General features: G+C 41.8%; 1 protein-coding gene across 1 annotated transcript; it reads left to right on the top strand.

Annotated features, from left to right (window-relative positions):
- The first annotated feature begins 5,544 nt into the window (after positions 1-5,544).
- LOC139070099 (tumor necrosis factor receptor superfamily member 11B-like) lies at positions 5,545-23,954 on the top strand. Its single transcript, XM_070551766.1, has 6 exons — positions 5,545-5,855; positions 12,201-12,428; positions 12,763-12,907; positions 17,844-18,059; positions 22,482-22,685; positions 22,757-23,954. Exons 1-6 carry the CDS (start codon positions 5,805-5,807, stop codon positions 23,149-23,151), a joined length of 1,239 nt encoding a protein of 412 aa, XP_070407867.1. The 5' UTR covers positions 5,545-5,804; the 3' UTR covers positions 23,152-23,954.
- The last annotated feature ends 446 nt before the right edge of the window (positions 23,955-24,400 follow it).

Raw genomic sequence — 24,400 nt, 5'->3', positions numbered from 1 at the left:
TAGCAAGTTCACTTCACGGCACAAGTCCTCCAGGAATGGGTTATTTGTGTAAATAAAACTTTTGTGTTGCTAGTGTCGCGGTGAGGATTAGCTACATTTATTAAATGATCAATAAAATGTGATATTTCATATAAACATGAATTATCAATCTGATCAGTCTTGGTCTTTGAATGTTTAATTTAATACTACTCTAGGTTCTTTGACTATTCAGGGAACACACACTTCATATTAATTCAGAGTCAAGGATATAGTTAAAAAATGAATTTATTTCTATTTGACTAAACTAATGATTATACATGACAAAGTATGAATGAAATGATGGTTGTGATGATTATAGCAAAACCTGATTGATTATCAGAGAGATCTTGTGATGTAAAATCAGTTAGGCTGTGTGGTTTGATAAGCTAGAGATTATTCATAAAACCACCCGACGCGATTTGTGCCGAGTCTACGCGCCCTTTGTGTTGAAGGTCCTTGCGCGACCCAGGGGGTCAAGAGGTTGATATGGACAAATGCGACAGGGGTTTGTGGGCTTTTTTGTGCCCTGAGTCCTGTCTGCAAGGCATTCATTCCTTCTAGAGACGACAAATGTACTGATTAAAAGAGTAAGGCAAGACAGCTTTATTTATAGAGCACATTTCAAACACAGAGGCAATTCAATGTGCTTCATGATCATCAGGACATGATGTGAAAACACATAAAAACACAAGTTAAAATACACATAGCTAGAATTACAGTTTAGAGCTAAAGGAGAAGACAAAGTTACGGCGCAGATTACGGTGGGGACGACTCAACACAAGTAACAATTTATTTAAAGGCTGAGGAGTACATTTGGGTTTTTAGTTTTGTTTTAAAACACAAAACCCAAATGGTGCTGGCCATAACAAAATTAGAGCAAGATAAGCTGACCAAGGATAACGGAGGCTATCGGGCTTCGCTGGTCCGCTTTGGTCAAAGGTCCACAAGATTGCCATTGTTGACGCTCCTAGCTCTGCTCTGCACTGACACTCCTGACAATGGCGGCCTTGCGGATCTTTGGCTGGGGTGGACTGGTGAAACCCGATAACCTCTACCATCCTCAGTCAACTTACCTAGCTTTAGTTTTGTTACCCAGCAGGCCGGAAGTGCCTTCACTTTGTAGTTACTCAATCGCTTTTTTCTTGCTAAAAGTGCCCAGAAAAACTGTTAGCTTTGAGTTAGCATGTTGGTAATGTCTCACTGATCTGCAACCGTGATGGAGCACAAGCTGACATAAGCAGCCAGGGTGCCTGGTTCCGATCACATTGGTCTGAAGCTCTGCTTGTATTTTAGTGGTCCATTTTTTAGCTCCACAGGAAACCAGCATGACTAGCTAATGTGGCGGTGCTACGTCCAGAATTATGATAAACATTAAATGACTTGCACTTGTATAGTGCCTTTCAGAGTCAGAGGATTCCAAAGCGCTTCATTCACACACATTCACACGCTGGTAGTGATGAGCTACGATAAGGCCATTGCTGCCCTGGGGCACACTGACAGGCGAGGCTGCCGAGCACAGGCACCACTTATCCCTCCGACCACCACCATTATATTACATGTCTATGATTGAATCTAAATAAATATGTAGCAATTCTAAACACAATTACTGTTGCTAACGTGCAAATTCAGACCGTCTGATTAAAGGAATCTACCAAAATAAAGAAATATACTAAAGAAGCGAGAGAAGCGGTCTTTTATTCTGAGAGTCTCTGTGATGGTAAGAGACAATTCACTCTCCTTCAATGTAGCCACCTGAATTGAATTTTAAATTATAGAATTAAACCTTCTACATTTAGATTAGATTTTAGCTTTTAGATGTAAATTTATATAAATTATCTGTCCAAAAAATGTCACCACCTAATCAAGCAAACAGGTAGGAGCCTCCTAATTACTGCATGGGTGATTGTCTTTCAGCTGACATCAAGTTTTTTAACCCTAAATGGTGCAATGAGTCACTTCTCATTTGTTAAACAAACATGTGGAAAGACACATCTGGTGGTCGTGGAAAAGATTTTAGTCTGTGTGAGAAGGGTCGGATCATTGGCACCAAGCAGAGAAAACATCTAAGGAGATGCAGAAATGACTAAAACTGGGTGAATAACTGTCCAACGCTTTAAAACGCTTCATAAAAACTGGTCTGAGATGGACCCTCTTCCAGAGTGATGGTGCATCTGGATAAGAAGAGAGGCAGATGAAGTGATGCACCCTTCATGCCTAGTGCCTACTGTAAAAGCCTGTGGGGGCAGTGCTATGATCTGGGGTTGCTGCAGGTGGTCAGGTCTAGGTTCAGCAACAGGATGTGCTCCAAGAATGAGGTCAGCTGACTACCTGAATATCTTGAATGACCAGGTTATTCCATCTTCCCTGATGGCACGGCCATATTCCAAGATGGCAATGCCAGGATTCATCAGGATCAAATAGTGAAAGAGTGGTTCGGGGAGCATGAGGGAATAATCACACATGGATTGGCCACCACAGAGTCCAGACCTTAACCCCACTGAGAATATTTGGGATGTGCTGGAGAAGGCTTTGTGCAGCGGTCGGACTCTACCATCAACAATGCAAGATCTTGGTGAGACATTAATGCAACACTGGATGGAAATGTCAGCTTCAGAGCAGGAGGAGTAGGTCCCGAGATGCAGGGCACCAGACGACATGAGGCAGGAGTAATTGAAAAAAGGTAGAATCCTTTATTTTGGGAAATAATCCAAAAATCACAGACAGGAAGCCAAGCCAGGTATCAGGAACAAATGAAAGAATCAGAAGGTTACTAAATGAGCAGGAGTCTAAGGTTTACACGGGGGAAACAAAACACGCTGACAACAATGGACCGACAAACACTGAGGGACAAGACAGGGTTTTAAACACAGAGGGAGGTAATCAGGGGAACAGGTGACAGGTGTGAGGAGTGAGATTCTGGAGGGAAGGCAGGTGCATTCAATGAACTAAATGGGGAAAAGAACTAAGCAGGAGGGAAGATAAACATTGACCTATAACACACGGAGTAACTAAACCTAGACCAAGGGCAAATATAAACAACTGATAACTAGAGGGAGGAGGAGGACTAATATAAGATCAAAATAGGAATTACCAGGGAGAGGCTGGGAGGAAACCTGAGGGAAGCCTGGAGAAAGCTGGGGATCATAATGAGACACAAGAGGAGAACCTGGAGTGAGAACAGGAGGGGCCGAGGACCAGAGGGACACAGAGCGTGACAGGAAATAACTCTGGTGGTGACACTGCAGAAGCTTATCGAAATAACGCCTCGGTGAATGCAGAGGCGGTTTTACCATTAGGCATAGGTAGGCGGCCGCCTGGGGCCCCCTTGTGTTGGGGGGTCCCCTAGCCCTGACCGCCGGCACCCCTCTGTTAATGCCACAATATTCTTATTACCAACCTGTGGCCGCAGACGGGATTGGACATGTGCACTTCTCATTACCATAATTCCTGAACTGTTCAAGATATCATTAAAATTCCAAAAGTGCTGAAAAGATATAAAATGGAGCTATTCGTGCATATACAAGACATTACGGTAGCCGCCGGGATTCCCTGTCTTGAGCGCAATGAATCACAACACAGTTTCAGAGACGTGCTGAGTTTGTCATCCAAAATGCTCCGTTTTATAACTTTTGAATGGCTGATCAGATCTAGGAAATTCCAACGGTTCCTAAAAGTACATAAAAGCAGCTTTCCAACAATCTATAGCATGAAGCAATCAGAGTTATGGACAATATCGCTACGAGGGGAAATCCTGCTGTACAGCCTGATTGAAACGGAGCGCAGCGCCGCGCTGAAAGTGGATAACGGAACGGGGAAGCTAATCAGCATAAAAACCAGCATGAAATTATGGAAATGCCTCAAAGAAAATCAACACGATCTATTAGGTGTCCCAGAAGGCTTATATCTGAAGACAGTGACCACTAAGAACGACAGATCTCCGGTGAACCTGGGCATGAATGTTTGTTCTGTCTTTATATTTTATTTTTTTATTTGAACAACCCTCAACAATTTGCTAATTGTAAGATTCAGCTTCATTCCGGCATTATTTATCTTTTTACAATAAATAATTATTTTTGCTAAAACAAAAGTTTTTGGTATATCAGTGCACGTGTGCAAGAGAAGCACCCCATGGCAGTGTGAGGTGTGTGGGACTCTGCCTGCAGCTGGAGAGAAACTGCTTCAAGGTCTACCACATCAAATAAAAACGTCTGAAAGTTTACAAAAATAAATGGTCTTAAAAACTGCTAAAAATATACCAAGGTTCACACTTTTTTAGGATTAGATGCATTACAGTTCAAAGTTTAAATTGTTTGCCCAGTAATTTTGAAGTTCCTGTTCAGTAATAAATGTAAAAAATTCAAATGCGTTTTTTGCTTTTTTCACTTTTAAGCTGATTTTTAAAAGGCTTTAATAGAAATACATTCTAAATACAAACCATACACTAATAGCGGAGGTTGTTCTGAAAAAAAAAAACAGAGTTACACACACTTTGCGCTTTTTATTACAATTTTACAGCCATAAGATTTTAAAAAATACTAGGTGGCCCTGTTATAATTATGGTCATAAGAGGGTTATTAAGATGGTGATGCACAAACAGGAAGTGATTGCTAGTCATTCCACTCCAATCCAGTTGGTGGCAGTAATGCACCAAATTGTTGTTTGCCAAGTGCCATAAGACCACAAATAAGAATAAGAAGAGAGGCGGGAGCGTTCGTAACAAACCCAAAGTGATACTCAAAACATTTAGCATGAACAGAGTTATCCTAGTGGCTCCAATAAGAGAAAGAAGCTGCTTGCTTCATAAAAGCTTTTATCTTCACTTCTGAAAGTGACGTCGTTTCTCGATGTAAACATCAAAAGGAGGCAGAAAGGAAAGACAATGGAAAATGTTTCAAAGGAGGAAAACATAGACCAAAATGGAAAATAGAAAAAATAACTAAGGCTAAAGCACAGGAACACTGACAGGAAGAAGAAAGCAGAGCAAATATTGAAGGCACTCAAAGGGAGAGAAATACAGGAAAAAAAGGGGAGGACTAATAAAAAGGGAAAATAACTCATGTCAGAAGAGGGGAGAGTTTCGCAAATCCAGTTAAAGGTAAGATTGTCGATAATTTAGCGTAAGGGGCCCCATGTCTGTGTTCGCCTTGGGCCCCCAAATTGCTAAATCCGCCCCTGTGTGAATGTGTGTCGTAATCAAAGCTAAAGGCGGTCCAACAAAAGATTTATTTGCGGCCTTTTTATTTGGTGGGGACTTTTCTTGGCCAGGCAGTGTATTTAGATTCAAATTCTAAGTAATCATTTCAATTGTAAAATGTATCCTGTGTAAACACGTGTAATAATTCAGATAGAAATCTGTGGTAAAAAGTGACTTCGAAAATGTAAATCATACTTTTTATTTTATCTTGTTTACTTAAATGTAATTAAATGAATCTTTTACAAGCAGCCTCCCACAGGAGCCCTGACCGTCACACATGACGCAGATTTGAACGTTTGCACTGCTTTTATATAATTAGGCTGGGTGTTTCCTCAGGAGGAACATCAGAGCTCCAGTTCATCCGAACGGCATGAATTTGCTCTGAACTTTGATTTCTGTGGATTTTGGTTTGTCTGTCTGTCCTCCCCCCGCTTTTTTTTCTTTGCGTATACATGCGCACTTTCTGGATTGTGGGTGGGCACACACGCAGCTCGCGCGCGTTCTCTCTCTCTTCCTCCGTCTGAAGCGTATAAGAGCGGATCTGTTATGGAGACCCCATCACACAGCGGTTCACTTTCACGCAGAAAGGAGGATGATGAGCTCAGAGATAGTGAAATCCAATCCGGTCATGAAACTAATGGTGGTGAGTAACCTGGATCTCTGCGGGTGGAGCGCACGCGTCACTCTACGGACAGGGAATCCTTTTTAGGATCGTTTGACACCAGATCTGTCTATCTCTTTTATTTTTTTTTACTATGCGCTCAATTTGAAATAAAAGAAAACTGGTTCAGTAAATCAGCCACTGTGCAAACATTTACAAGACAAAATTGTAAAATGCAAACGATTCCGACAACCCACGCGCTGCGGCAGCGCACGTCGTTGCAGGATGGTCAGGTTATTACGCGGAGCGGTTGTCAGCGTGTCCTCAGCCTTTTGCTTTAAATTCAAACACATTTCATTTTTTTCTAGTGTAATTAGCGCGTGCAGATTATTGCACCTGACTACCTGCGTGTTTTCCCCCTAATGTTGCATAGTGCTGCAAAATAAGAGCATGTTTCGTTACTTAATGTCAGTTTTATTGTGAAAATTCCTCACAACCATTCCCAATGTGGACACTCTTTCATTGTAAGCTGATATTTGGTCTTATAAAAGTGGCCCTTTAAATGCTCTTCTCCTTTCTGTGCTTTGCATGCAGCGTTCCACTGGAGCCTTTCCAGGTTTGCATATGGTGAGATGGGTATCAGGTCAGCAACAGCTCTCACTCTGTGTACCTCCTAAACACTTGTTCCACTATCTCTCTTTGTGGTCCAGGTGTTTGTATGTGTGTGTGTGTGTGTGAAGCAGCTGAGTGTGTGTGTGTGTGTGTGTGTGTGTGTGTGTGTGTGTGTGTGTGTGTGTGTGTGTGTGTGTGTGTGTGTGTGTGTGTGTGTGTGTGTGTGTGTGTGTGTAAGAGAGAGAGAGGGGCAGTGTTTTGGACAGAGCGTGGTCAGTTGGTGGTTCTGTTTGTGTTGCTTTGTTGTGCTCACAGCAACATGCAAATGAATGTGTGTGAGGACACATTCTCATCCTTACATTAATTTCTCTCACACGGCATAAATGTGCCTGTTCAAACACACTTTTTTGTTTGGGTTCCTTTTCCTGGATGAAGTCAGTGGAATAAGTCTGTTTGGATGAGAAAATGTGTTTTATAAGCAGCTAAAACAGTGCAGCTGTGTTATTCAGCCTGACTTTGGGATGATGGTTCCACATTTCGTCCCTGTGCAGAAGTGAGCCTAATCCCTTTCTGTTGTCCCGGGTTTTCAGTTATCAGCATTTCTTATCTTTATGCCGCCTCCTCCTTCACTCTCTGTTGTGGCCGTTGGCTCTGGTCTCTCCAACTTCCCTAAACCTGGCCGCAGGTTCACACGTAGTGTAAAGAACCTGAGGGGGGATCCGTTAGCTGGAGAAACGGACCTTTTACTGTTGTTTTTGTTTTTCTGTTAGATGTGCAAATGAAAGAGGGGGTAGGTAAGAAGCAACTAGAGTAGAGAGGGGAGGCACAAAAACACGCTTGTGTGAGAGTGAGGGATCCCGTTTTTCACTTTTGAACTGCATGGAAGCTGCTTTCTTTCACCAAACTTCCCCTTTTCCTTTGACAGCAGATGCATGTACCCGAGATGGTGTTTATTAGTGTGGTGAGCAGGAAAAACCCAAAGGAGATGCGCAAGATGCACGAATGTTCCTCTCTGCCCCCATCCGTGCTTTGATCTTTCTGCTGTTGCAGACAGGAAGGCCGCGCCGATGCAAATTTCTGCTGCAACACTTGATTTGGCGTTCTGAGAGGCTGATTAATTTGACTTGGAATTCACACAGCCGGTTTTACACGGCCAACACTTTAAATGCTTGACTTGATGGAGCACATCGTGGATTTTATTGTCTAAATCAAAGTTTGGTTTAGAAGTTTGATGCTTCTTTTGCAGCGATGCAGCAAAATAATCCAGAATGCTCAAAACTTTCTTCTTTTTTTTATTTCTAATGTTAAAATAAACATTGTGGTGTGGTTTACTACAAGATAAATCACATGGTGTAATGATGATCGCGATACAGAATCAAAACATTTACGAAGGGTAATTTTACCACTTTGTAGCCTTTCTAGACTAAATGATGACTTTTTTCTACCGACCATATTCAGGGTTTCTATTAACAATCTGCTGTTTGCTTTTGTCATTAACTCTGACACAATTACTTCATATAATATTTGATTTCAACAAGCCAATTTGGACTCATTCAGACGACTTGTTTTATCTGGCCGTCAGAAACGCACCAAATGACTGATTTCCTAGAAATACAATCTGAAAATATTCAATGTTTTGCCTTTTTGCCGGATTCCTGGGGAAAGTTGATTGCACATTTAATCATAAACTCTTGGCAAATGTCAGTTTTAAATATGAACGGCGTTTTATGCACTGTGGCACGGCTCCATCACCCCCTGCATGAAGATGATGTATATTGTGATGTGGCATTGCAGAGTTTCTCCAGATCTCAGTGTGGGTTAAAAAAAAACTGATCCCGCATTCATGTAAGGGCAGACACATGCGCGCACGCACACACACACACACACACACACACACACACACATGCACGGGAGCTGGAATCCCCCCTCAGACCACCTGCACTCTGCAGTTAACTGAATCCATGTGCTCGGTGGATGAGCCGGTGTGGTTTGGTCCTTTTGTGCCATGGCTGCTCTCCTCGTGCCCTGACTTTAAAACTGACCTCAGATCAGCGAAGCATGGAACCTCATCTAGAGTTACATATCATACGGTCAGAGCTCAGTGTAGGTCCAACTCTGAAATTCATGTTCAGGAAGGTGGTTAAATGAAATAATATTTCTGTGTAGTTTAGCTGCAGACGCCATGTTAACGACTAATTTGCAAACTTTGCATTTTAAAGCGTATTTTCTGCTGAGTGTTAGGTTCACCTCTTGTGCTTTGCTTAAAGCAGGCCTCGTTAAATCACTCAGTCATTAGATTTGTCAGAGAAAGCATAACAAAAGTCTTTCAGTCCACCCCATGCACAGCTTTTTATGCCACTGTTGTTTCCTGACAACGTACATCAGTGCAGAGATGCATAAACACAGAGAATGAGACGAGCTTTGCTCGCCAGACATCATCTGCAGCATCTAAACATCCGTCTGAATCCCAGTGATTGTTTCAAACACGATCCAGTTTCTTGTTTCGGCCCTCTATCATTGTTTTAGCCTCACAGCTGTCGCCAGCCCGGCCTTGCTTCAGGACGTCTGCACAGGTCATGTGGAAAGAAATTATTATTATCCGCCGTTTCCTCTCAACTGCTCCTCCTCCGTTTACGATCAGCTTTTTGCTAACCTTTCTCTGAAGATGGAAGCGGTATAATTATGTTTGTCATTTGCTTCTGGCTGCTGTGTAATTTAGACTTCCAGTGGTTGTCCATGATGTCTTTAAATGCTGGTTCTTAAGGTGACAAGAGGTCAAAAAAGGTCAGCACCTCTTTTAGCCAGTGGTAGAACAGGATGACTTGTAAACGCTGCAGAAAGCTGCTGTTTGGGTCGTGTGGAAACAGAATGCACGAGTTAAAAACTAACTTCAAACTGTAAGCAACAAATCTGACCGTTTCCAGTTAAAAATGATTTGCGGTGCTAATTCTGAACACAGAAGCTCCCTCACAAGAATTCTGCTCGTGATGATTGTGCATTTTCAGGTGCTGCAGCTTTGAAAAACGACAACAAAAGTGAAAATTATATATCAAGAAGTGTGGTCCAGTGGAGAATTGTGGGCTAAGAAGTTTGGTAACAGTTCTGAGACAATTTCCCCAAAACCCACAATAGGACTTCTGCGACTCAGGTGGGAGAATCCAGCGGTGTTTGGAGCTCCTCTGCTCAGCCACGCTTCACAGTAGAAACATCGTTCAAACTTTAAACAGGCCACAGAAACTGGACTGAACCTGGACGACTCAAATGGTTTCCTGATCTCCTTTCTCCTTCTCAGCCACAGTTTGGGAGTTTTCTAACAGATTTTTCAGCTGATGGCTGATGATGTCATGACCTTCAAAGTCTTTAAAAATGTAGGAGTTTCTTGCAACAAACTGCGTACTCCAACAATGTCTTAGTACAAAAGTAAAAGACTCATCTAAACAAAGCTCTTCTTGTCTCCTTTCACCCTTTCTCTCTGCTGCAGGTCATTCAGTTTTCTCTCAAACTCCCTCAGAGTGTCGTGCGGCGCACGCCTGATTTTCTTTAGATTTCAGTTATGTCTTGTTCTCTTCTCAGCTAGCGGGGGGAAGATGTCGTAACAGGTAACATTGTAGAAACAGCAGAATCCACCGATTTAACCTCCAGAATGACTTCACCACAACCTACAGTTCTCTCACAGCCACCGTCTGAAACCCTTTAGTCTGCGTTCCTGTCTGCCATTAGGTTTACTGTCAGAGCACGAGACAGGTGTGGTGTACATGATGACCTTACTGAGCCATTGGTGGTTACTAAAGTGAGCTTAATGAGTCACCGGCAGCAGCTTTAACATTTTTTTTACTTGGTTCTCTTCACATTTCTTATTGCAAAGGTTTTGTTGGGCTTTGGGCTGTGGCTGCACTGATATCCTTCAGACCGGGTCTCAGTCAGAGATATTAGATCGTATGCATCATGAATGGTGTCTTCATTCCCTAATAAATGTATTGCAATCATCCGCATCTGTAAAGGTGCCACAAGAAAGCTGATGACTAGGGATCTCCACCCAGTCACCAGGCTGTGTCTGAGAAAGCAGACGATCCTTTATTCTAATTCTTTTACAATATAAATGGAGCTTAAGCTAGGAAATCCTGACCTCTGCTCAGATTCACTGCCTTTGCCTGAAGCAGACATCCCAGACACCGAAGTCATCGTGGCTTTATCCTAAGATTTAAGCAAAGACAAGAAGTGAAACTTCATCTAGATCTTTGCAGAAGAAGCCCCTCAGATGACCCTCTGCTGCTCCATCAGTGGTTCTTGAAGCTCCTAAAGTAATAGGACGTGGCCCCATAGTTTAATCGTGTGTGTGTGTGTGTGTGCGTGTGCGTGCACTTCTTAATTTGAAGAACGAAGCAGTGATTATGGGTTTGATTGCTGATGGGGCCACCCATATTACAAACAAGCCTCCTCTGAAGCGCTGTCTTTAGAGGCCGACAGGTTTTGCCGGGAAGAGCGACGTGCTCGCCAGGCTGCTTGAAGCGTAGTTTTTTATCGTGGTGCGTAAAAAGCATTCATCTGCTTTTTTGTCAGTTTTTTAAACAGTTTTATTTCATCGAACCCCACTGCACCAAGAACCAGTCTATTTGAATAAAGAATAAACGGACACATGTAGCAACGACTTATTAGGTGAGAGCACAGATGCTGCTGCACGCTGGGGCAAAAACAGCCTGTTTAGCAGCACGAGGCAAACGGGGAGAACAGCTGTTCAGCATATTATCTCCTCCAGACATGAACACACATGCATTCATGATTTAAAACAGATAAATTCATCGTAAAAAAATACGCTCGCCTGGCTTCTGATCAGCACTCGGTTCCATGCTCAAATTAGGTTTTGTGGCTGAGAGTTTTAAAGTAGATCAGACACATGAATACAAACATGCAGAGCGGAGATCACTAGGGTGCGGTTTGGTGAAGTGAAGACCAGAGGGGATGAGTGGTTTGTACTCTGATGGCAAAAGGGGGAAGTCCAGATCTAACCTCCAGCGGCCCTCTCTACGTGCAGCAGCCGGAGGGGGCCACAGAAACCAACTCTGAGGAAGACGGTAATCGTGCGAGAACCTCAACAAACATCTGACAAACACTACTTCACAAAATGTTTTCTACTCGATTGTTGGATGAGTTAACTGGGTTTTGAGGATGCAAGCTCAGAGAATGTACAAACACAAAGGATGCAGGTTCTATTGTTCGCTGTCCGAGCTGCGAAGATGAAAACGAGCCAACGGGAAAGTCCACAGGGCCGACGGCAGAAGCCCTCGGCGGTGTGTGACATCTGGTCCGCATGTGGCCCGGTCCGGCTTCATGTCAAACACGCTTAGCAGACAATGTGGCGTGTCAGAGACATCTGACCAGAGCTTTTCACCTCATGCTCAGGCGATGACATGTGGGTTTGTTAATGAATAAACACGTCTGTCCCAAAGCCGCACCAACATCTGCTCCTACCTTCAGTTCATTACTCAACTTCAGACGTTTCGCAGAGTTTTGATGAAGCATTTCGACCAGTTTAAAAGTGTCGGAAATATTTAATAAAGTCTGATCCTCTAAAATAAAAACGCTGTGTTGGGGCAACACCTAACCTTTCTTTGAACTCTTATGTTTGCGTGAGGTTTTGGGTTTGTGTTAACTTCACAATAAACTAAAACATTCTACCCTGCATCCACAGAGGAGCTGCACACGTGGCGTTTTTAATGACACATTTTTGTCTCTGCAGTTGAATCTCCGCTATGCTGACTCATTTCTCTCTTGCAGCTTTTCACAGCTTCCTTTTCCTGGGCTTTTCAGCAACACGCTGCCCCTCTAAAGTACCAGTACCGAGACCCCAGGACGTCTGACCTGCTGTTGTGCGACCAGTGTCCTCCAGGGACGTCGCTGAAACAACACTGCACCGCAGACACGCCCACAGAGTGCCAGCCCTGTCCTGAGAGACATTTTGCTGAGAACTGGCACTGGGGGGACACGTGCCAGTACTGTACCTCGGTATGCAAGACCTCAGTCTCACGTCATCCAAAAACAGGATCAGTCTTTCAGATTTAGGATATAAATGTAACCTCATGTTCTTTAGAAACACAGTGTTTAGATGCATTTTCTAAAAATGTATTCTAGTCTCTTTTTATGCTTCTTTCTTTAGCTTTTTTCCAGATTTTCTTTCCCTTCTTGTGTTGTCTAAGCTGATAAGTCTCCAGAGAAGTTGTAAAATCACCTTTTTAACCTTTTCACACGAGTTTGGAACTACTTATGGTGGAGCTGCACATTGTACAGATTATAAATCAGCTTTGTGTGACCGTAGCCTGCCGCTGTGTGATGTGTTCAGGTGTGTAAGGAGCGGCAGCTGGTGAAACAGCAGTGCAACAGCACTCACGACCAGCTGTGTGAGTGCGCTCCAGGGTTCTATCTAGTGGTGGAGTTCTGCATTACACACAGCAGCTGTCCTCCGGGCTCCGGGGTCAAAACATTAGGTAAGATTCTTATTGGTTGCTCGATTAGTTGATCTGTTTACAAAACAATAGCGTATCATTTTGATTCCACTCAGAAAGTGCAACGTCAACACGTGCTCCCGTTGTCTGACTCGTGCTGTCAGGGCAGAAACGTGCATCAGTTGAATCTATATCGTGGAAAATCTCTTTGATGTATCACTGGAAGCCTTTCTCTGTAAGCCAGATGTGTTCCAGATGTCACTTTTTATTTTCTTAAAGTAAGCATAAGAACTGACATTTTTTCAGGCTGACTCTTTCCAAGAGGTCGTCTCAGTCTGACTCCAGAGATCTGCCGCGGCCAATCCGATCGTGTTGTGTTTTGAGTATTTTCAGCCTCTCCTGTGCGTTCAGTTGTCACCATAGAGATTAAATATGTAATCACACACTAGCTTTCATTTTAAATGGCATCACAGTATTATTATGAACAGTTTCCTAGGTGGAACGCAGGCTTCCTGCAGAACAGACATGATGAAACTTTATCATCCTAAATTATGTCAGAATTGTATAAAAAACAACTAACTTTTTATTATTATTTTTTTTTAGAATTTTAAAAAATAGAAGCACTGGACATAAATAGATACATTGTATAAATGTAGGTTTATATCCTCTTGAGACCAAAGCAGGTTTTACGTTTTCTCTTTAGGAGCTCATGAAGCCCACAGTTATAGACGACAACAGTAAAAAGTAAAGTAAAAATAATAACAACTAATGAACGTAAAACAAAATGTTTTAATTAAAAAAAAACTTTCACAAAGTTGAAATATAATAACATTTATAGAGCCAAAGTAGCCATTGCCCTCCTGAGCAGATGCAGAGTCACAGAGAGGTAGATGAAAATCCAGTCGCCATGTGTCACCTGTAGTTCTTAGATTCTCCAGCAGAGGGAATTAACAGATTCAGTACAGCAGGTTTTGAGGAACGTACTAATCCTATTAAAGAGATAGAGCTCTTAAACACTTGTGTATATTATAGAGTAGAGTTGGAGTTAATAATTTTTGTTTTGGTTCATCTGTTTATATTTTTTTACAATTTGTTATTTTTGTGGGTTATTGTTTACTATATTCATATTTCTGTTTGAGCTACGTCACATCCTGAGTAAACGGCACCTTTTATTTTGTTGATCCTGGTAAAACGTGAACATGAGAATAACAGATGTATCCTATTTGATTTAGACAAAAAGAAAGGGGAGGTGAGCACCAAAAGAACTACCCTTTCACTCTAAACCTGAGTTCCTAAATCAGATTTGTTTCTGGAATTCAGGTTTTTACCAAGATTGAAACTCAAAGACAGCTTCTGTCGTCCGTGAATACAACTTAGTTTTAATTCTCAGAAAACTTTTTGCTTTTGGTTGAAGTTTTTCTGCCCTCGCTGTCTACGTTTCTTAGTGTTTCTGATTCTTAGAAGATGTCTGATCATGATAATGCACATCAATCAGAAGAACAAGGATGCGTCTCTAAGTGGTGGTTTTTCTGAAGTTGATAACAGATAATTATGTGACATTTTTGTTTAGTGTTATGTTCTTGCCGTGCCCAGCATATATATTTGTGAATAATAAAATAATCTAATTAATCAGAGGCTTTGTAATTAATTACTCAATCCATCCTAATTAATCCTATTTAAAAATTTTAACAATTCATCCTCAAGCAATTGTTTTTATTAAAACGATTTTAGATGACATACCCACACTTTAATGAGTATAATTCTGTAACCACAAGGTCTATTTGATTAACTGGGTCTCATTATAAAGGTAACCATTGTGGGATTTATTGGGACGTGTAAATATTAGTGTATGTGTTATGTGATGAATGGACACGGAACATATAATATTAGATAATAATATATTTAGAGGTGTAGTGTAAAGTTCAGGGGAAGTTCTGCTGAGAGTTACAAGATAAAGGCTGTGTCTTATTTCCCTCCTGCTGTATGTTCATATGGATAAAGTTACTTCCTGCCTGCTTTCTACCAAAACATAAAAGCAAAAAAGTTGATATTTTCTTCCTGTCTTTCCCCTCATGAAGAGCAATTAGTCACGATTCCTTAAATTATAGTTTTAGTTGTGTTTAGAGCACGTAAAAAAGTTTATATGGTCACTGCAGTTATTCTTTAGATGTGCAGCACACTTATAAGCTAGACTTTTTTGTTCCCCATTTGGGGGGTGCTCTGGCTCAGGCGTCAGTTTTTTAAAGCATAATTTTTTTCTAATTAATTGATGGTGAATAACTCCCCGCCCCTAAGAGAGAAAGACTGCGAGTATGAATCAAAGCTAAGTGCTGAGATTAGCCAAATGGATTTTGTCCTCAGCTGCTTGTTAGTCACATATTTAGAAATCTGGAGTGGAATGTTCCATGTCGTCATTTTGGATCTGCTATTTCCTCCAGATCTTCTTTTTGCTGTGTCAGCGATTATTATTTCTAACCCCTAAAAGGATGCTGTACATCTGCAGACCTGAACTTTGATCCTTGAACCGGACACCAGTCACCACAAAGATGAGACGACATTTTCCCCTCCGACTCTGGTCATCAGCGGACCTCTGTCAGCTGACGTTTTTCAGAAATGTGACACAATTTCCAAATGGATCCACAGCTGGAGTGTGTGATTTAGTTCAGCAGAAGTTTAGGGGGTTTCCCCTGACCCCCTTGAAGCTGGACGACTTCTTATGTGAGGCCTCTGCTTCAAGTGGCTTCTGCTTTTAAACCACAGGACTCTGCTTCAGGCTCCTAAAATCACATTCTGTTTGTGACTCCTTCCTTTTCCCCCTGAGCTCATGGTCATTTCTGGCTTTGCAGGCGTTCCATTCATTTTAATTAGAATCTTAATTGGCATTAGATCATAGCCAATGCACTAGAAAATATAAATGTGATGTTTTTGTACATTATTTGCTTGATTTGTTAGATTATAGAAGGAAGTGATAAATTTCCCTCAAGGAGGAAAAAACATCAAAACATTATCAAATCAACATTTTTCATAAAGCAAATTTAACCAGCATTAACCAAAGTACTTAATAATAAACCATCCAATGATATTTAAAATTATTAATAGCCCAAATTCTTTAAAAGTATGAAAAAACAATATTACAAATCAGGAAAAAATATTAAAAATAGCTAGCTGTAATATTTATTTAGAACGGGAGTGAGCGGGGGAAATTTTGTTTAAAATGAAATCTAAAATAATTCACCTGAAGCGCTGATTTTGCATGAAGGAAATTCTGAGAATTTACATGTCAGCATTAATTTTGAGTGAGCTGTCAGATGTGCACTGCTTCAGCGACATTAGTACAGGAAGCGTTCAGCTGGTGGTTTTTATGTTTTTATGTTGAAGATGAAAAGAAAGCACAGCGTGTGCTGTGATAGCGGGAAACTGATAGAAGCATCCCACGCACTTTCACTTCTACCGCCCTGATTGTAAAATGAGGATGTGATCACAACGCTGGTTCCGTCATGAGCTCTGCATGTGGAAGCTGCAGGACGTTTACTGTAAGGTTACCACGTGTTGTCTCACACACGTGGCTCAGCCCAGAGATGTCACACTCATGTCGCAGAATGTGAATACTACGCTGAAGTTCTGGTACACGTAAAGCAGCGGTGCGCTGAAACTGTTGACTTATTTCAGCGTCACTGTGGGAAAAATGCTCCAATACACCTCTGAGGTATCAGTTACCATCACATGTGCTGCTGATGGGTTGTCACGCGTGTGAGAGTTCTAAGAGTCACTGATTATGGAAAGATTTAAGTCATGTTCGTAACGTCTTTAAAACCTCTCAGCTGCAGATGAGAATAAAACTTTTAGTTCTGCCCTTTTTTTTTTTACAGGAAAGTCTGATATTTTGTTCAAATGTGTTGTCCCGGGAAGTTTTCATATGAAAGTCTAGCTGACAGCATTTGGGTTCAGCCCAGACAGACGTTTACCAAACGTGAAGGTATCGGAGTTCAAATGAAAGAAAGGTTTGCTCTGCATCGTTTACACGGCACGTGTCGCACAGGCCGCGGCTTTTTGCAGCTTCTCTGTGAAGAGGATCGAGTAAAAAAGAGCAATTAAAAAGCAGTTTAGCTTAAAAATCTACAATATTGATTTAAACTGCTGCAACTGGTGGGAAAGTTCATACCTGCTCTTTTACTCTGCCTGTTCTCCCTCCGAATGAAAAAATAAATATATAAAAATAAACAAATAAATAAATAAATGAATAAACAAATTAACAATCTAATAAATAAATTAATAAGCTGTCACCTGGATCTGGAATGAGGTCAGCTGACTGCCTGAACATCCTGAATGACCAGGTTTTCCATCTTCCTGATGGCACGGTTATGTTCCAAGATGGCAATTCCAGGATTAATCAGGCTCAAATAGTGAAAGAGTGGTTCAGGGAGTATGAGACATCATTTTCACACATGGATTGGTCACCACTGAGTCCAGACCTTAACCCCATTGAGAGTCATGTGCTGCAGAAGGCTTTGTGCAGAAGTCAGGCTACCGTCATCAACGCAACATCTTGGTGAAACATTAATGCAACACTGGACAGAATTAACTCTGGTGACGTTGCAGAAGCTGATCAAAACAACGCCACAGCGAATGCGTGCCGTGACAGTGTGTGACCTTTGTTCGGTGGTAACTTTATTTTTGCAGAGCCAGTGTATGAACCACAGTTTTGAGGAACGTCTGGCAGGACTTCTTCTTGTTGTAGAAGGTCAACTTCTGAGTTGACCTTCTACAACTGTGTAACACGACATGAGCCGCTGTGGGATAGGAGTTGTTTTAAGACGTTCACCTTGTTTCTGGAATCTAGCTGCTGCCTCAAAAGGGTTTTTTTTTTGCGTTTGTATTTATTGTCTTCCCTCTGAAGTATTTCATTTTGTAGTTGTGATGTACAAAATTAATTCTATTATAAAATATGAAGAAAAGAATAAAGGAACTTGTTTTCCAGGAACGCCGGTGAGCGACACTGTGTGTGAACGCTGTCCCGATGGTTATTTCTCCACCAGCAGCTCTCCCGCTGATCCGTGCCAACCTCACAGGAACTGCTCGGACTCTGGCCTGAAGACACTCCGATGGGGCACGTCCACTTCAGACAGCCTCTGTGGACCTCAGGACAGAAAAGCAATGCTGGGGTGCTCTCAGCACCTCAGCTTGTGCCGTACTGGTGAGAACATCCACAATACAAAACCCTGAATCATTTGTAATTCCTTAGTGGCACACAGAGTTTTTGGTAGCCGTCGTTACTTCACTTCCAGCACATACTGAACCCCCGACTCACACACGACTGTTTCTGAGTAAACCTCAATTGTCAACAACCTAAAATCAGTCAGAACCGAATCATTTCAGACTTGTGGTCATTTTCATTCCTGAAGGCGGAGGGGATTTCCTCGGTCAGTGTTGTCGTTCAGATTCCATTCTTTTCCTAATTTCTTGCATGCTTGGAAAACCGACACAAGCAAGAGAAAAGCCAGGGGTTGTAGTGGATGTTTATGACACGGCTTTTAAAACGAGACACGATGGATCAATTAGTCCTTAAGCTGTCACATACTCAACAACAGAGGAAACGGAGTCACACAGAACATGAGAAACAAAAGGAGCTTTTAGCCTTTGTTACTCACAACTAAACTATGGCAGGGACTAAAACTCATTAGAAAAAGGAAGCCTCACATATGAAATTAAATCCCCAAGCCTGAGAAAACCACACACACACACACACACACACGCACACACACACACACGCACGCACGCACGCACGCACGCACGCACGCACACACACACACACACACACACACACACACACACACACACACACACAATTGCTGGTACAAATAATCTGCAGAATATATTCTGAGCTGTCACCCAGCAGGGACGGTGGTGCGTTTCTTAAACATTCACAAATTGTCGTCCTTTGAAGTGCTCAACCCCTAAAAGTCTGAAACTAATCCTGGATCACGTTTTTTAACAGCTTTAACAAACGTGAAACTGAGAGCCGTGGGATTCCCAAAGTGAACACGTTGAATTAACCAAGAATATGTCAGCGACACATGATTACATCATCAACACTTCAAAGAAATGGGACAAGACCTGTTTTTAGGTTTAACCTCAAACTGCTTCTTAGAAACTTTTGTGTTTTATAGAAACTCTAAACAAAATTGATCAGAATTTTTTTCCACGCTCTGCAAAAAGTGTAAAAAACAATGTAAAAAGCCTCATTTATGGAATTTTTTTTGTCTTTTTAGTCTAAAATAAAAAAGTATTTTTCTCTAAATACATAGCAGTAGTTAAAATGAAGTGAATGTCTTTAAATATGATCCAAATTTTCTTGTTTTAAGTAAAAAAAATCTGCCAACGGGGTAAACTAACACTTCTTAAAACTAGCAAAAGAAGACTTCTAATATTTGCATGAATCTTTTTTATTGTTTTTAAATTTGTCATCTAATGTTCAAATAAACATTTAAATCAATTAAAATGTTTATTTATTTGAAATTTATACAAATTTTTACTTAAAACAAAAAACTTTTAAAGGTTTAAAGGTGTGGTTTACTCGTTTGATTAATTAGTTTGCTGTGGTCTCTAGTAGGATTGAATGCCTTGTAAATAGTTCGCTGGGTACAAAAGGCCCTGGTACGCCTGCTTCAGGAACTAGAAAATCCGAGGAAAGCTTCAGATGGCAGGATTTGAAGTCTTACGTCCTGATATTTGGACGTCTCAGCTCTGATTGGCTAACAACAATGGGACTATACCACTGGCTCGGTTTACTTTTGCAACGTTGATGTTTTATCTCCACAAATAACACAATCCTGGAGGAGTTCTGCTGTGTTGTAGTAGCTAATGCTAATGGTTAGCTTCTACAAGCGGAGACATTTTCTGCTGTTTCCTGGACACTAAACCAACAACAGTCTTCCCCGTCATGAGTCAACATGGGTGAGTCCATGAATGTTAAGTGACGGTGTGACTGAGGTAGGAATGGGTACCGAATTCGGTACTTTTTAACTCATTCACTGCCATTGACGACTAAAGTTGTCATTTTAGATCCAACCGTTCACTGCCAATGACGACTTCAGTCGTCATTGGCATTTCTTTACTGTTTGAGCATCGGAACGAGCCCCCACGCTGAGAGAACAAACATCTCAGCCCTAAAGCCGATCTTCATCCGCATACGTCACAGATCACATGATCAGGAAGCAACACATCCATGTGTTTGGAGATTGTTTTCGGCCGTTCTTGTAAAAAAAGTGAGGCGCGACCCGGAAAAGCGTCTGCCGATCACAATTCGACAATGGATTATGAAAGAACGGATAACACTCGAAACACGCGGATTCTTCCTGATGTAAGAGGTGAGTCTCCTCTTTGTTTTGGTTGTTTTGGCATCGACATCATGCTAGCGCGCAACGCTCTGTGACTCTTAAAAAAACAGTAAAAACGGTGAGAAACGCTGGCAGCGAAGGCCGTTAGTGATCAGGAAACGGCTGGCAGTGAATGAGTTAAGGCACCGACTGAATTCCACAGTACCGACTGAGTACCGATTCATGTCATGAAATGTGCGGCACGCCGGCACAAGAGCACAAAATTATTATTAAACACTCAAAGTATCGAAAATTGGTACCATTAAATACCGATATCAATTTGTAGGTACCGGGAATTGGTACAGTATCGATTCAAATGTCAAAGGTACCATCCCTAGATGTAGATCTGTAAGGCTTTTCTAATCCCAGAGTTTCACCGTCTATTTTCTATGTAAGCTAGTAAAGGACAGAGGTGTAGGAGACTATTTTCATTTCCGCCTGCATAAAAAATAATTTTAATCAGAAGTAATAATTAAAAAATGGGTTTTCAGTGTCCCACAGTTTTGTTTTTTTTACTAGATGCTAATTTTCTAGTGAAGAAGTTTTCATTTTTGACAAAAAATAAGATAAAATGTCTAAAACTGAGGCTTTTTTACTTTCTTATAAATCTTTTTTTGTGTGTATTTGTGTGTAAAAACATTTTTTTTGTTTCAACACAAACATCATAAATGTCCGTGGAAAACTTTTCAGACCGTGTTCTTCGCTTTGAGACCTGCGTGTCTAAGCGGGGACTGTCCTCAGTGGGGACATTTATGGTTTCACAAAGTTTCAAAGTTGGCAGAAAAATACCCTGCTGTTTGTGAACATACGCTGTTTTCTTCTTTTTTTTTTTTTTAACCTGTCTGGCAGTGAAGCAAACATAATTGATGTTTGAATGCTGGTAACAAGCCTTACAGATTTACTCTCAGGTGGAGCATCAAAGCGTCTGCTTTTAATGTCACGCCTGATACTTCAAACTTTATTGTTATTGTTTTTGAATGCTTTTTAATTCCGACCAGACACGGAGACAGAGGTGAAAGAGAAAGGAAAAGACAAAAGGTGGGGGGAGGAGGGAAGGGGGGGAGGAGTCAAAGGCCCCACCTGACATATACAGTCATGCACAAACACAGTCACACACTCCCTCCCTCATGCTCACACATGCACATACAACCAAAGACTTACAAAATGCACGCCGGACACCCACTCATGCTCCCCATACACACCCTATTCACTCTGGTCCCGGTACTGCTGCACATGGGGTACAACCATCACCGGTTACCAGAGTTTGACCCTTTCTGCTGGGGTGCTGATGAGCAGGCTCCCCCGCCCAACGCTGAGCACAGCAACCCACCACCCCAGACCCCAACCAGACGGCCAGATCTCCCTCCTAGCCTCGTGCCCCAGGAAGCCAAGCAACAACAGAGGTGTGCTAAGACCCCTAGTCTCCCTCCGCCTGCTCCAATATAGTGTTGTGTGTTAATGAGGTGTATTCCATGGCTGTGGTGAGCGGGCAGTGTGGGCATTGTCTGGCCTATGCCAGCTGATGCCACCGCACCACCCCACTTGCACCCACAGCCCTCGGTGTCTAAGTGCTGTCTTCTAATGAGAGCTTCAGGGATTTTGGCTGTTGTGCAGTTTGCAGCAGTCAGGTTCTGCTGAAGGTCAATCACAGGATAAAACTCACGCAGTATATCTTCAAATAAAGGTGTTAAAATAGCAGAACTATAACTTTTAAATGTAAGATTTCTCAAGCTATGTTGGTTCTTCATTGGTGAGGCCTCGTTGTTAAAGATTTGCTCCAGTATTTGTTAAACCGTCTGTTTAGGTGAGAAAAATGATTGATGAGTAGCTAGCATGAGCCATTCACCACCCACTGGGCCCTTTGTGCGACTGTTGGTGACTAGTTTGAAGCACAAAAGTACAAGAAAACATGCAAACTGGAAAGAAATCAGACTAAATGGGCACTTATGACACTTTAGGGTATCTGGAAACGCAAATACATTTCTAGGCTGGCTTACTATTCGTGAAAAACAGTCAAATTTCTGCATTTCGATTTTGTCATTTTGTCTTAATTTGTTGCAGTTAGTTTTCATGTAATTAATATTTTTGTGGAGAAACCAAATCTTCAGGATTTCTCTGGTAACTTCCACACAAATCCCTTTTGCTGCTTGTTGGATTCCAGTGCGAGGCTGGCTTAACTGTGGCTTATAGATTCCAGAATTCCAGTATCTTTTTAACATGTCTTGTGTGATTCCTTCCAGATGTGTCTCTGTGTGAGGAGGTGGCCTTCCAGTCCCTGTCCTCAGTGCCTCTGGAGCGACTGCTGGAGAGTCTGCCTGGTCAGAAGGTGGATCACAAGAGCCTGGAGAAGATGAAGAAGACCTGCAGTCCCCAGCAGCAGGTCCAACACCTGCTGCGGTTGTGGAGGCAGAAGAACAAAGACAAAGTCTATGGCATCATACATGGTAGGGACAGCATACACGTGTCATTGTTTAACTCAGTGTTTTACCTAAATATCGTTGTTGTTCATCTCCAGGAATGAACCACTGTGAGAGGAAGGTCTCCCGCTGTCACGCTCTGAAAAACCTCACCACCAGTGACCTGATGTTGGTGACCAACAGCCTTCCTGGGGTCAGAGTTCAGGAGCAGGATGTGAGGGCCATCGTCTCCACCTGTCTGCCCAGCCAGTACATGCTGCAGGTACTCCACCTGTGGAAATCCGAAAACCACAACCTGGATCTAGCAAAAGGTCTGTCTCACAGTCTGAGGGTGTTACGCAGCCAGGGGGCACCTCGGCATCTGCTGAAGGGGCTCAAGAAGATCAGCCGCATCACAGGAACCAGCTCGGCGCCCAAGATGTGCGAGAAGATGTTAGTTAAGATGCTACAGGATGACTCGTGTTTTAAAGCTCATAAGGCATTAAATGAATGAGGAGAAGAAGAATCTTCAGTCCATAGCATTTCAAAAGGTGTTTTCTAATGGAGAACACCAAAGACAGAAGAACCATGAGATATGGGGACGACATCAGATACAACATTTAAATATCCACCTTTCCAGAGAGGCAGGTCTATAAAGAAAATTCAGGTGATGAGGTAAATTCCTCTTCCTCCTTTTGAGTTTGTGTGCAGAGCATTCATACTGAATATTCACCAGAGTCAGGAAGTCAAAAGTGTCGACATGGAGAATAATCCGGAAAGCCTTAAAAGAAAACCAAATCCACAGTTTGACCAGATCCTGGATGAGATCAATATTATTTAAGATGTAAATAACACTGTTTTATAGAAGGAGGGCTGGAAGAGTCTATTATAGCTTTCTCGTAGTTTGAGAGCAAGGATTTGATTTCATAATGAAATACATTTATTTTTATGTATTTATTTTCATTTCATTTCATTTTAGTCTCAGCTGTTCTTTTGTGTTTGTTTGGGACAAATGAATCATAAAGCTCGCCTGCTTTATTTTTTGTTTCTCTCTTGGTCAGTTATATGAATGTATAAAGGAGTGCAATTGTTGGGTTTTTGTATTTAAAGTGTCCTTTAAGTGTCTGAAAATGTGTGTATTATATCAAAAATACTGGATTTCAAATGCTGCAACTTTATGAAGTGATATTTTTTTATATTTTGTGTTACCATCTTTCTGTAGGATCTGTACTGTATATATGCCCGACTGGTCCTGTTTAAGCTTGTGTAAGTAAAAAAGTTTGTAGAAATACATTTTTTAACCAACGAACAGAAAAAGACTGCTTGTATTTTCTTCTATTGTGCGATTTTCTCATCCCAATAAACAAGAGAATAGAATAGAAACTTCCTTTTTTAATCCTTCATTGAGGAAGTTTTGGTGTAACAGTAATGAGGTTCTGGAAACCTCCACCATCTTCACCAGCAGGATCCCCAGATGATGCTTGGCCAACACGGAGATAATCAGTTTTATGTGTCCTGGGTCAACTCGGGGCCTCCTGCTGACAGGACATGCTTGAGCCTGGGAAGTGTTCATGGGCATTCTCTTCAAATTAGTTTTTTCGGTCGTTATGGGTGCCATAGGTGAGCATTCAGATGAAGATTGCCCAGTAAATGGAAAGCTTTGTCTTCTGGCTTATCGCCCTCTTTCCAACAACCGACTGGCTCAGTGTCCACATCACTGCAGATGCTGCCCTAAACTCCCAGTGGATGTTTCGTTCCCTCCT

Source organism: Nothobranchius furzeri, chromosome 5 (genome assembly GCF_043380555.1).
Source record: "Nothobranchius furzeri strain GRZ-AD chromosome 5, NfurGRZ-RIMD1, whole genome shotgun sequence".
In the NCBI taxonomy this organism is placed as follows: Eukaryota; Metazoa; Chordata; class Actinopteri; order Cyprinodontiformes; family Nothobranchiidae; genus Nothobranchius; species Nothobranchius furzeri.
Note: the sequence above shows the minus strand (reverse complement) of the source record. Positions and strands in the feature narration are given on the sequence as shown.

What these genes read in the sequence shown, in the direction of transcription:
- LOC139070099 (XM_070551766.1), top strand. Translation starts at nt 5,805, where the DNA reads ATGATGAGCTCAGAGATAGTGAAATCCAATCCGGTCATGAAACTAATG. An exon ending in CGGTCATGAAACTAATGGTG is followed by an intron (nt 5,856 to 12,200) that starts GTGAGTAACCTG and finishes TCTCTCTTGCAG; the next exon opens with CTTTTCACAGCTTCCTTTTC. An exon ending in CGTGCCAGTACTGTACCTCG is followed by an intron (nt 12,429 to 12,762) that starts GTATGCAAGACC and finishes TGATGTGTTCAG; the next exon opens with GTGTGTAAGGAGCGGCAGCT.